The sequence below is a fragment of the Cervus canadensis genome, chromosome 14, assembly GCF_019320065.1.
Source record: "Cervus canadensis isolate Bull #8, Minnesota chromosome 14, ASM1932006v1, whole genome shotgun sequence".
In the NCBI taxonomy this organism is placed as follows: domain Eukaryota; kingdom Metazoa; phylum Chordata; class Mammalia; order Artiodactyla; family Cervidae; genus Cervus; species Cervus canadensis.
In genome coordinates, this window is record NC_057399.1 from 24,091,349 (window position 1) to 24,105,620 (window position 14,272).

The 14,272-nt window shown below is 36.4% G+C and overlaps 1 protein-coding gene and 1 long non-coding RNA gene across 6 annotated transcripts in view; one reads left to right on the top strand and one right to left on the bottom strand.

Annotated features, from left to right (window-relative positions):
* LOC122453161 overlaps positions 1-14,272 on the top strand; it is a 92,162-nt gene that overhangs the window by 62,695 nt on the left and 15,195 nt on the right. The gene's annotated exons all lie outside the window — the stretch shown is intronic.
* The window catches only part of GDA (guanine deaminase), a 100,197-nt gene that overhangs the window by 5,967 nt on the left and 79,958 nt on the right, over positions 1-14,272 (bottom strand). For 2 of the 3 annotated variants that reach the window (XM_043487028.1, XM_043487029.1), the window contains 3 exons: positions 13,646-13,713; positions 4,147-4,293; positions 651-781 (listed from right to left, as the gene is read on the bottom strand). In XM_043487028.1, coding sequence (XP_043342963.1) covers positions 651-781; positions 4,147-4,293; positions 13,646-13,713 — 346 coding nt within the window. Of the gene's footprint in view, positions 1-650; positions 782-4,146; positions 4,294-8,589; positions 8,643-13,645; positions 13,714-14,272 lie in introns of those variants that run through there. The other variant, XR_006272960.1, reaches the window with a different exon arrangement.

Sequence of the window (14,272 nt, forward strand, 5' to 3'; positions counted from 1 at the left end):
GATCAGTTTTTAAATGGCAATAGTTAAATTTTAAGAAAAACCATCTCATAAAGAATTGTTATTAAAGTAAGAAAAACCAGTTTATTTTATGTATACAAAAATGTGATAAGAGGGACAAAGTAATGAAACTCAGTTTCTTATAATTAAGAGAATCAAGGTAGCACTGTGATCAAGAACCCAGACCCCAAAAGTCAGAAAGTCCTGGAATGGAATCCAAACTCTGTCTATTAATTAATAGCCATGAGTTCTTAGGAAATCATTTAACCTTCCTTAAGTCTCACTGCCCCATAAACCACACGGTAATATTAATAGCATGTGCCTCTCATAATAGTTCTGAGAGTTAAAAAATGATGTATGAAAGTGCATAATCCCATGCCATTTAGCAGATAGAAAGTGTGTTCAATAAGTGGTAACTATATTGTTTTCTTAGAGTCAAGTACCTTCAAATATACAAATATATTCAAAATAAAAGTGTTTACTTATACCATTATTGTCATGAAATTATAATAACTTAAAAGGATCTAGCTTCCCTTATAAGAGTCTCCTCCATTCCATTAAACTGTTTCAGTGTCTTTTTTTTTTCCCTATAGGGAAGTTGTTATGACTAGTTCATGAAATAAATGCTTTTTGATCAACTTCCTTTTACGTACCTCAGAAATCTCACCAATAAAATCCCCATAAAACAGGTCAATGGGAGAGTCAGATGCTTTGGGGTTGATCAGGAGGGCATCAAATTCCTTACCCACTTCAAAGTTTCCAATCTCTCTATCCAGCCCCAGGGCTACAGGGTGGAATAAATTAACAAACAGTCAGTATCTCCAAGCTTTGGACCATGTAAATATCCCAATTTACAAGGACAGAATCTGCCAACATACCACTAGGGGAAAAAAAAATCAGTATCTTAATAATGAAGCATTCCAGTAGACCGCAAGACTTCGACTTACAGAAAGCAGAGAAAGGACAGGGAAAGCAGTATCTGAGAACAAAGAGGTCTCTTCAACACCCTGATCATATTAATAATTCTGATGGTATGTCCGTTTTGGCTCTACCAGCACCCTTCACAGTCCAGCTGGTTTATGATTTCCATTCATCCCTCTAAGAAACATGACGACTGACCTAATGTCTTTCTTTTCCTCTCCTATTCTCCTCCCAACATTCCAACTCCTTTCCTTCCCCTTTTTATTCTTTTGTTCTACAAAATAGCTGACAAGATCTACTTTTGCGTCAGTGAAATGAACTTCAAATAAGTAAAAACTAATTATCTTTTTTTTTTTGCATGTTTGTCAATGCAGGCATATCCATCCTAAGTTCCTTAAATGATCTGAATAGAAAAATATTCACTTCTGAAAGTAAATGGATCTCATAACTCAAGAGTCCAAGTGCTTTAGAAAGCAGACTAATTTCTCTGTAACCTTAAAGATTTCCTGGTTGCCAGAGAAGAATGGTTCTTTACATAGGGCATAGGTCAATAATGTCTATTGACCTGATCCTTCTCACAGCTAGAATTCTTGTTCCATGAATAGTGATGTCAAGGAAGAACATCTCTCATTTTTATGGTTTACTTTTAAAAGATGAGGGTAGCTGGTTTTCCTGGTCAGTGAGGGTATTGAATTTAAGCTCCTTAAAGCCAATAATGTGGACAGAGTGTTCCAAATGGAAGCATGCATGAAAGAAAGGTCAACTGGAGTGCAGCATTTTGTAGTTGAATTTTTACGTGTATTTTTTGTATTCTGTCACTGTCAGAATATAGTCCTGTGTGAAAATATTAGACAATAACCGCCGCATTATATTTCTCTGTATGGATATCCAAAAGTCTTTTGGCAATGCTCTAAGCATACATTTAGAAATCCTGCTTGTTCTTAAATGGCTATTTAAAGGGTAACTCATTTATTCTCAGAAAAGAAAGAGACGTTTTAGCCAAAGAATTCTTATAGGAAGACAGAGGTGCAAACATAATTAGAAAAGTTAAAAAGCAGCTGGGTGACTTCTGATTGTGGGGAGAAGAACTGAATGAAATAGAAAATCACTAGAAATCTTCTCCCCCTTCACTGATTACACTTGACATTTTTCATTTGACACTTGTCATTTTTCACTTCACAAATAGCATGACAAACATGAGTTTTTGATGACTGTATTAAACATAAAATTATTGTGTGTTTAATAGGCCAGATAACCAGGTTCATTTGCCAGGATTTGACAAGATGTGTGTGTGTGTGTGTGTGTGTGTGTAGTATAGCCCCACTATGTAAGGGCTTCCCTGGTAGCTCAGATGGTAAAGAATCTGCCTGCAATGCAGGAGACTCGCATTCGATCCCTGGGTCAAGAAGATCCCCTGGAGAGGGAATGGCAACCCATTCTAGTATTCTTGCCTAGAGAATTCCATGGACAGAAGAACCTGATGGGCTACAGTCCATGGGGTTGCAAAGAGTTGGAGGTTATATATATATAAACTAACTGGATTACTTGTTAGAATTTGGAGAGTTCAGGTATGAACTAACCAAAAAAAGACACAACTACTTTCAGTGAATTGTAAATTGATCTAAATTCATATTATTGCAGAGAGGCCTAACTGTGCTGGTAAGCAACTCAAATGCACTTTAAGAAATGCAGTTTTACTGTCTCTAGAGCAGATGTTGGCTCTGTGAAAGCGATTGATGCATATCTTAATCTTGAGAGTGAATGTAAAGCTAGGAAGAGTCCAGCTTTTAACAGGGAAGCATTCATCTCATTCACTCAGACTCTTGTGGAGACACAAGCTAAGGAAAGGAAATTCTGTAACAGTAACCTCAGAGGCCCAGAAAATAGATCTGAAAGCTGTACAGCAAGGTAGAAATGATTTGGTAAGCACCCCATGCCGGCCTGGTCAGATAACAGGATCCTGATGAAACAACTCACAGACGGCCTAGAATAAAAAAGCATTATTTAAATATAAGTCATTTACACCATGAAGTTAAGGTGGTAGGACAACTATATGAACTCAGATGTGAAAGTGGGGAGTGTGACACTTGTTAAAAGTACAGAACTTTTAAAACTTAAAACTTTAGAAAATGAGGTCATAAGGCATGGGAAAATGCAAAGCATATGACCTTTTTCTTGAAATGTTCTTTATGGCATTCATCATAGCAGAACATTCAGAAAAGAGCCAGGAAGTTTCTCTTCCCAGGATACCCTGGCCTCCATCATACTTCATTTCTAACATCTAGGGTATTTATCATAAATATCAAGATATATTAAAAAAAGATACACCTGTCTCAAGATCTGTGTTCTTCTTTCTTACTAGCTACCTAGGGTTTCATGCTATGCTCATTATCATCCATCCAGATTATACTACAATACTAAAGTGAAAGCAATGCAGTTACCAAGTTCTATCTCTTCAGTAAAAATACAATTACATGTGAGAACTGGGAAAAGCTGATGAACAATATTTGCATATCAACCAGCTATATTTTTACAACTTTCTCTTTTGAAGGCAGCTTGTAATTAGTGTACTTAAGTATATAAACAAAATACATAGTCTAGGCTAAGATTTATACAGGAAGGAAAAAAAGATTTATATAGGAAGATATTGCAGTGGAAAGCAATGACCTGCACTCTGGTATCAGATTTCCTAGATTCAAATAATATACCGCAGCTTGACAGGTGTGTAAGCCTCACTCAGGTACCTGGTTGGTAAAATAGAATCAATAACAGTAGTTCTGAGGATTAAATAACAGCATCCATAAAGCATGTTGCATAGTGCCTACCACATGGTAAGAAACCAATAAGTCTTGGCTATTATTATTATTACTACTCAGATCAATAGAGAGCACTTTACTTGACTTGATGGGAAAAAACTGATTAAAGAATTCATATGCATGTGACCAATGCAAGTATACATTACAACAATACAACTGCATACTGAACGTCTCTTCTGCCAAAAACAAGGAACTTGCTAAATTAATGATTCAAATCATTCAAATAATGATTCACCACATGCTTGAACGTGTACTTCACTTGCTAAGCTTTGGGTATATTATGTGAGATGCAAATCATGAATATGGGGATGCCTGCTGAGGTCAACATCATGAGCCTTCATACTTCAGCCAAGGACATAGATTGGCATGGTTGTACATCGTGTGAGAAAGAAAGAAAATGCTCATTCATTACCTTGGCTGCCTCCAAGAGTAGCTAGTCTGAAGACTTCTTTGAGGGTGAGGCTTTTTGAATTTATCTTATTTATTAAAAGGATATTGGAAACCATCACTGCTCTTCTGATTGCATCAAGCATGGATGATGAATAACCACCAGCCACATCTGAGGTAGATAAAATAAACAGTAACTTTATGAGCTGGATTATTAGGTATATAGGGTTTTTTCTGTTCTTAATGACAGATAGAGTCACTCAAATATACTTCAGAGAAAAGACCTTATCTACAAACACAGAATAGACACAGACTAGTATTTAAAGGAATTCAAAACTTGCGATTAATATCAAATTATACTTCTACTAGTTTTCTAGGGCTGCTGAAACAGATTACCACAAATGTGGTGGTTTAAAACATCAGAAATTCAGACTTCTCTGGCAGTTTGGTGGTTAAGACTCTGTGCTTCCACTGCAGAGGGCATGGATTTGATCCCTGGTTGGGGAACTAAGATCTCACATGTGTGGCAAAAAAAAAAAAAAAAAAACAGCAGAAATTTATTCTCTCACAGTTTTGAGGGGCAGAAGTCTTAAAGTATGGCAGGGCCACCATCCCTACAGTGTCCAGGGAAGAATCTTCCCTGATTTCTCCCAGTGTGAGGGGGCTCCTGGTGTTCCTTGGTTTGTGGCAGTGTAGCTCCAATGTCTGCCTCCATGTTCAAATAGCCTTCTTCCTTCTGTGTCTTTATGCACCTTTCATTGCTTGTCTCTTATAAGGACATTCATCACTGGATTCGCCTTAATTCACAGTGACTTCATCTTAAGAGCTTTACCTTAATTACATTTGCAAAGATCTTTATTCCAAATAAGGCCATATTTACATGTTCTTGGTAGGTATCTCCTTTTGGGGGAGGTGGTACGGGGAGCACAATTCAACCCAGCACAATACCCAAATGTTCAATAAAGTTAAGAGAAGAAACATCTTTGACTATTCCCTAAATTCTCACAGAAATTGGTCAAATATGATTACATTATAGATAACATGAGATTTAAAATAAATTCATAGTTCTATGCTCTAAAAACTTGTCTTAACTCTATTTTAATTCTGATGAGGACTTTGGGAATTAAATAGCTACTTCTTTATGATAATTTTTTTCAGGAAGAGCTTTTAGAATGAACTTAAATATTCTGGAAAAATTAGTGTAATAAATGAGCAGTGCTGATATAGACAGCTTTACATTTGTCACTGGCATCATTAGATGACGAATGAGAATTTTTTATAGTGTTTTAAATAAGTCCCTAATCATAATTAAATTGAAATACAGCCTTTGACAAGAATGAATATAGAAGTTAAATGAATTAGTATAAATGTCAAGTAAGCTAACATGTTTTATTAGAGGAAAAGTACATCTATAGCTAATAAAATACACTTAATATTTCAAGAGTTCCTTTTGTCACATCTTGGTAGACACATATAATTATTAGTGCCTATGTATATTGCAAAGATCAAAAATAATAGCCCACTAAGTAATCTTAGATTACAGTTTAATTTTATGTTCAGCTGTCTTACATGTCTTTACCTAAACTTGTATGATTTTTTTGTTTTAGAAAATAGTTTTCTTTAGCCAGAATTGTATTACCAGAGGCTCATCCAGTTCCTTGACAAGTTTTACTCATCTACTTACTTAGTCCACTTTAACATACAGTAACCATCCATCAACCTTTCATTTTATCATAGCATCCAGCTAATAAAACACATATGATTTGGGAAACATGCATATTATGCTTTGAAATACTTTGTCTATTGATTTTTTCTTTATTACTAGAACAAAGAAAATGTTCAGTTCAATCTAAAGGCAGAATAAAATGCTATCACTACATGGTATGGAAATAAGTAAAGATTGAATATATATTTCAAAATATGTAAGAAGCAGCTAAGAAAACCATATAAGAATAAAAACTTGAGCCAGGGGGCAATAGAAGAATAAAAGGAAGTAATTCTATATGTATGTGTTCATCCTATTCATTCATTCATTTATCAACAGATTTACTGAGCACCTTCTTTGTACTTGATTTATTAAAGCAATCATAAATAAAAGTTACAGGCACTGCATGAGCTTACTATCTTATGGAGAAGGAAAAGAGACATACAAAAAGACAAATATTAATAATAAACCATGTTCAGTTAGTGATCAAGAAAATGGAGGTAGAAAGCCCATTGTGACAGGATGGTCAGAGAAGACCTCGTTAAGTCAACAACATTTAAACTAGGGCAAAAATGAGAACTCAACCATGCTTAGAGAGACAAAGGGTATTCCAGGCAGAGGAACAAAAGGCACTCAGGTCCTTTGGCAGGAGGGGGTGTGATTCACAGAGGGGATTAAAAGGGAGCACTGTGGGGAGGAGAGCAGCACGAGGTGGGGCTGGGAGGTGGAGGGATGTCACACCATGCAGAACTCTGTGGCCTCATAAAGAGGTTTGCATATTCAAAATCACACTGAAGGTGGTAATCAGGAGGGAGTGAAATATTTTCATTGTGATTCTTTTGAAGCGAGAATACTGGATTAGAAGGGCCTAGGAATATGAGACCATTAGAAAGCTAGTGCAGGAGTTTAAGCAAGAAGCAATGGCTTCTTGTATGTTTGTATGAGGTGTATGAGGCATTTAAGAGAGGCATTTAAGAGGACAGGCTTAGATGTTTGAGGGTATGATAAAGTTTGGGGGTTGTATGAGGAGGGGTCAAAGAGAAAGGAGAAAGTAAGCAATTGAAAATACAGGTTTGGAATTCAAAGAGGAGTCTGGGCTGGATATAAAAATCTGAGTCATCTGCATATGTGTATCCCATGTAAAGTCACGGTTGCAGATGACGACTCCTAAGAAGAGAGTTGAAAAGAGGAGAGAGCCTAGGACTGAGCCTTAAGGAAAGCTTTTGAATGGCCAGGAAGAGAAGGGGCCTTCTGAGAAGATGAAGAAGGGCAGGCAAGAGAGGAAGAAGGGAAACAAAACCAGTGTGGTTTCACTAAATCCAAGGAAAGAGTATTTGGACAAGAAGTCCAGTGTGATAAAGACAGACTGGTGTCTTTTGGAGTTGGCAGCAAAAGAGATCGTGTGTGTGTGTGTGTGTGTGTGTGTGTGTCAGTGTCACTCAGTCAGGTCCGACTCTTTGCGACCCCATGGACTGTAGCCCTCCAGGCTCTTCTGTCCATAAGATTCTCCAGGCAAGAATACTGGAGTGGGTTGCCATTTCCTCCTCCGAAAGAGATGGTAGTGTGGTAACAATCCAGGGGAGAAAGGACAAGGATAGCAACTATGGAGGGTGGTAAGAAGCCAGGCTGAAGTGGGTGGAGGAATGGGAGAGTGCCTGGATGCAGTGTAGTGTGAGTACGTACTCATTGACGTTTTGCTGTGAAGCGGGGTAGAGAAGTGGGGCAAGAGCCAGAAGAGGGTGTCTAATTAACAGAGAGGTTTTCTTCACACCTTTGCTTAAAAGATCAGGAGGTCTACAGAATGTTTGTATGCTGAAGGAATGATCCAGGAGGGAGGAGGTAACGATGATACAGGAGAGTTACTGGCCAATGGAATTGATCTATTGAGATCAAGAGAGAGGAGAGCCTACAGAACACACCTCAGGGTATGTTTGTTTTTGACTTAGACTGGAAGAGAAATTTTTTCACCTGCAGAGAGAAAAAGAAGAGAAAATGCAAGCAGATGGAGGAAGGTATGTAAATTTAGTGGTGGGAACAGAAAGGAAAGGCTTCTGATCGCATCTGTTTTCTCAGTGACTGATGAGATAAGGCCACTAGTTGGAAGCGAGAAGGGTATGCTTTGGGATAAAATAGTTAGGAAGAAATAGGTAAGTCTGTCTTGGAATATGGGAACATACTAGAGAAACATAATTATCTATTTGGGTAGCGCTAAGGGCCACTTAGGATTTGAAAGCAACATTTAAAATGAAACCACTAGAAAAATGTTTTCTAGCAACATCCAGCTGCTCAGCTGTAAACATTTGAAGGGGAAGAGCTGAGACAGCCAAGGCGGGCTTTTAAAAGGTTAATTAAAAGTAAAAAATGAGGGCGGAAGGAAAGAAAGGAAGAAGAGGCATATGAGAAACGAAGAATTTCCAAGGAATGATTATAGTGAATACTCTGGCATCTAAGATGTGTAGATTAGGAAAAGAATAACGAATTTTGAAAAAGCATGTAATCACTGGATTGGAGCCTACAAGTTGATCAAAGAATATTGCTTTTGAATTAATTGAAGTAAATTAGAAAGATAGGAATTTGTCCCTAGAAAGTGGCATCCTGGCTCCATGTACATTGTTTTGATGAGTTTGTAGGTCTTGTTGATGTAAACTTGTTCCATGTTTTTTCAGGTTACTGGTTTGTTTGGGTTTTGTTTTGTTTTTATAATTTGCTATGTCCTTTTGAGATAAAGAAATTTTATACACTCATAATTTTGCTCCCACTTGCCAAATACATCTTCATTCTTTCAACCGTATGCATAAACCACAACTTCTTGGTTTCTGTTAACAAAATCAGAAAGTAAAACAATTTTTAGTACTTGGGAAGTTCTTTCTTGCAGCCTATACATTATTTTAAGATTTTATGATAAAATATTAAAGACAGTCAAATGATACAGGGAAAATATAATACCAAAACTCAAGGACCTAACACTCAGTTTCAAAGACAGTATTATATATTCAGGTCCCAGGAACCTGTTCCCAGAGGGAAACACCTTGATTTATGTTGCCATTTTGATTTTTTAAATGTTTATATTGTTGTTTATTAAAGCTGTTAGACCAGTTTAAGACTCATAGTCTGATAGTTTTTTAAAAGGTATTACTTTTAACATTGTACACATTCTGTCATTTTTTAAACTCCTTTACAATTTTTTTCCTATTTCTGTTTTAAATGATTTTAGCCTTCCCTGACATCCTGTTGTACCATACTTCCCTATACCATGACCCTTCACTTTGCCTCATCACTCATTGAATGATATAGATTTTCAAATAATTTTTTCAAAGGGTTCATGGGGAGAATATTTTCCAAACCTTTGTACATTTGAGAATTTTGTTGCCTTCACACATGAGGGAGAATGTGGCCCAATATAATATTCTTGAATAATAACCACTTTCTCTCCAAACTCTTGTTCTTGATATTTTGCAGGCCAACAAAAATTGCTTTTTAACTGTTTTATTGATAACTGACTTTTCCCCCTGCCTCAGCGTTTCAGAACTTTCTTTTCTTTTTCTTTATAATTAAAATATTTTGCCACAATTGGTTCAGTTATGGTTTAGACCAGAAGAGGGTAAGTTCTTTCATTAGGATACTCAGTAAGCTCGGAAAAGATTTTTTCTTCAGTGCTGATGGTTGCTTCTGTTCCATTAGTCCTGGATCCTTAGTCAGGAAAATCCTGTTTGCTGGTGCCATGCTCTCTTATCTCCCACGTAGATTGTTCTCAAACACCCTCTTTGATCTTTGGTCAACTTCATTCTCCACATCACTGATTTAATTTTCCACAACAATAATTCTACTTCTCACAGCTAGCTACGTGGTTTGTTTTTTTTAATGGAGGGATAATTAAGATATCATAAAATGCTCAGCACTTGTGTTCTGTTTGATGAATGTTAGTAACTATATATAGCCATCTAAGTACCTTTCAGAAAACAAGATATTAAACATTTCCCTCACCCCAGCAAGGTCCGTCATGGCCCTTTTCAGGAGTTCCCCTCCCCACCCCAAATCTTGGCAACCACTTTTTTTCATTGATGTTTTATTTTTAATCACTTTTTATTGGAGTATAACTGCTTTACAATGTTGTGTTCACTTTTACTGCATTGTAAAGTGAATCAGCTTTATGTACACATATATCCCCCTCTTTCTGGATTTCCTTCCCATTTCGGTCACCACAGAGCACACCCCAGTGTTCACTGCATTGCTATTTACAATAGCCAGGACATGAGGGAAGTCACTCAGTCGCGTCCGACTCTGCGACCCCATGGACTGCAGCCTACCAGGCTCCTCCGTCCATGGGATTTTCCAGGCAAGAATACTGGAGTGGGTTGCCATTTCCTAAACATTCATCAACAGAAGAATGAGCAAAGAAGATGTACATATATACAAAAGACCACCACCCAGCCACAAAAAAGGAATGACACTGGGTCATGTGTAAAGATGTGGTTGGACCTAGAGACCGTCCTACAGAGTGAAGGCAGTCAGAAAGGAAGGGCAACACCTCTTAACAGGAAAACTAGTTAGAAAAATATATCAGCCACTTTAGATAGAATAAAGTGCACATGGGAGATATGAACTTCCACCTGCTTTTGCTTGGCAACCGTTTTCTGATTTCTGTCAATGTAGGTTAGCTCTGTTGTTGCTAACCGGGACAATCTGTGGGCCCTGGATTTCCTACATGTGGAACCATAGAGCGTGTGCTCTTTTGTGCTTGGCTTTGTGCACGTAACAAAATGATTTTTAAATTAAAATGTTTTATTTTATTGAAGTAGAGTTGATTAATAGTATTGTGTTAATTTTTGCTGTTTGGGAAAGTAATACATTCTCTTTTCATATTCTTTTCTAGTATGGTTTATCACAGGACATTGAATATAGTTCCCTGTGCTATGCAGTAGGACCTTGCTGTTTATCCATTCTAAATGTAATAGTTTGCATCTGCTAACCCTCAAACTCCCAGTCCATTCCTCTCCTTCGGCAACTACAAGTCTACTTTCTGTGTCTCTGAGTCTGTTTCTGTTTTGTAGACAGGTTCATTGGTGTCATATTTTAGATTCTATATATAAGTGATACCATATTGGTATTTGTCCTCTTTCTGACTTACTCACTTGGTTAGATAACTTCTAGGTCCATCCATAGTGCTTCAATGGCATTATTTCAGTCTTTTTTAATGGCTGAGTAGATACCATCGTATGTATGTACCACACTGTTTTTTACCCATTCATCTATCCATGGACATTTAGGTTGCTTGCAGTTTTGACTATTGTAAATAGTGCTGCTATGAACATAGAGGTGAATGTCTCTTTTTGTATTATGGTTTTGTGTGGATATATGCCCTGGAGTGGGACTGCTGGATCATATGGCAACTCTTTTTAGTTTTTTGAGGAAGCTCCATACTGTTTTCCCTGTAACTGCACCAAGTTACCTTCCCACCAACAAGTGTATGAGGGTTCCCTTCTCACCACACCCTCTCCAGTATTTTTAACAAAATATTTTTGTTTTGTATATATCAATGCTTTGTTTTTTTTAATGCTGAATGGTGTTTTTTGGTATGAATATGCTGCATCTGCTTATCTGTCCTCCTGTTAGGTTTTTAAACTTTATTTCCAGTTTGGAGCTATTATTAATAAAGCTATTATAAATATTCTTTATAACTATATGTGTTTATTTCTCTAGGGTAAATACCCAAACTGGAATTACTGAGTCATATGTGGATGTATTTTCAACTTTAGAGAACTATTTGGCAGTTTCTTATAAAGTGGTTGTACCATTCAGTCTCCCTCCAGTAGCGTATAGCAATCCACATGCTTATTATTTTTTCTTTTTCAATTTTCTTCTTCCGTTTTCAATTTTTCCTTTTCCATCAAAACTCAAGGTCTTTTCATAGGGCCATAGGGTTGTCTTGTCCTCTAGGGATGATAGCAATATTCTGAACTCTTATTCTAGATCCTAAAGTACATGGGAGATATGTTCATCCTCTTATTATTTTTGATACCACTTTCTCTTGTTTTGCAACAGTTTTGTGAAGCATCATGCACGTTTCTCATATTTAACAATTAAGAAATGAGAAAGTTCAGGTCTGCCTCTATTTGTTATAGATAGAGTGAATGATCCAGTCTTAGACCTACACTCTTGGCACAATATAAGTTAAACAGTCTTTTAAAGTTCAAAGGAAAAGAACAAGTTCATGCATAAAAGTCATGTTTAGGAAATAGTTGTATATAGGATAGCTATGTAAAATGCAACAGCATCCTCCAAGTTAACATATGAGAATATATCATATTAAATCAAACCTTTAATCAGGAAACCAGTGTTACTCTTTCCCTTTTAAGCCAATCTTTATTAACTAGTACAACTTGCCAGGTATCTGCTAACCATAACACATGCAGTTTTTTCATTTAAGCCTCAAAACAAGCATGTAGCAGATATTGTTATAATTATTGTTGTTCTTGTTATAGAAATTAGGAAATGAATTTTTAGAAAATTAAGGTATTTTGCTCAAGGTCTTATGGCTAATAAGTGACAGAGCTCTACATAATCATTTTAGATCTTTACTATGCAACCCAAACTCAAGAACTGGAAGTCATGTGAGGAACTAAAGTTGTGGAGACCAAACTCCTTGAAAATCTGAAAGCAACATCTGAGTTTTGCATTTCTACTAAATTTTCCATTGACAAAAACTCTTGACCATTTTTTTTCTTATCCATTAAATGTTTTCTGTCAGAGTAAAAACAACTGGTTTCCTACCTTAATACCTGAAACTACATCCAAGTATTACACAAATTAAAAAAAAAAAAACCTCAGTTGCTTTGATTCATGTAAAACTGAAGAAAACCTCTAATCTACCACACCTCTTTAAAATTATAAATGAATCACTTTTTATTATTGCAGTCTTACCAATATTGTTTGGTATAAAAATTAACTGAGACTTGAGTTGTTGCAAAAAATGATGAAAACCATTATTTTCAATATGCAAACAAACATCCTGGTGCTCTTACAAATCAGTAAGACAAATGAATCAAGAATGAAAAATAAGACCTTGTGCCCCAAAGCCATTTAAAAATCTTTTTTTAGTTCATTCATACCCAATGATAAAGAAAGGTCATAGCAGATGCCTAGACATTTGGGCCTGACTCCCTTCCAAAGTGAGCAGCACTACGCATACTCAGGAAAAGCAATTCAAATATACTATGAGAAAAAGGAGACACCACTAATTCATCAGCCACCTAGATTGTCCTTCAGCCTAGCAAACATCAGACTGCCTGTGGGAATCAGAATCTCATTTTGTTAAAAACTTCTTAAAAGCAAAGCACGTTTTTTAACATAGCTCAGAGTTCTCCATTATGGCATAGATTGAATTTGTGCTCACTATTCACAAGGTCGAATAATTTTCTTTTGAGACAGTATTTGTGATGACACAGTTACTGAAGACTAAAAACATAAAAATCCAAGCCATTGAAATTTAGCAAGAAGGACAAAACAAAAGGAAAAAAAGAACAAGGAGTTTTAAAAAGAATCTCTAAAACACTTGAGAGGGGCTTATCCTTTATAGCCCTGTGTCTGAATATAAACATGGATAATGGCTTTCAAGAGGTTAATGTAACCAAAACGTTTCCCTTTGCATATATTTTCTTACTGCTTCCAACCTCACTATTTTATTAGCACAAGATGTGACTGCCAGAAAATAAAACTAAGTTTTTTAAAACATAGAACTGTTACTTGAAAATTAGTCACAGTAGAAAGTTAGGTACTTTATCAACCACTTTGCCATGGCTCTTAATGGGAAGCTACTAACCTGTACCCAGCCCCGTCTTCACTCCATGTTTCAGGACCTCTGGCACATTGAGCAGGCCGCTGCTGAGCCTGCAGAGAGAGGAGACGGTCAGAACAAGGAGACCCCCCACATGGGTCCAACAAGAGAAGGACACTAATGGTAACAACGGTGATGTCACTGAAAATTGTGATTCCCATTGTCTCAGCTCTAATGCTGACACAAACACATTAGTCACATCTGACCATCTGAGTCCTGGCGTAAAAAAGGATCAAAAACAAAACAGCAAGAATTAGAAAGGAGAGCGGGGGACTATGTGTAAGGAAAAATAAATAAGAACTTAAACCTTGCAATTAGTTCAATGGTTTTACCGAGTTTAAATATATTTTATATATATATATATATAAAGCTTATATATATATATAAGCTTTATAAACAACTTATTGACCAGAGACGTGTTAATACATCTTTTGTTACCTGAACGTTATTGATTAGAGATATTTCAATATTCACTTATATAACAAATCACCAGCCACAAGCATTAGCTTGCAAAAATCCCATGGTCAATAATGTGTTGATATAAATGACAAAATTATAGGATATTTAAAGTATACAACATGATGATTTGATATATGTATACACTGGGAGAGG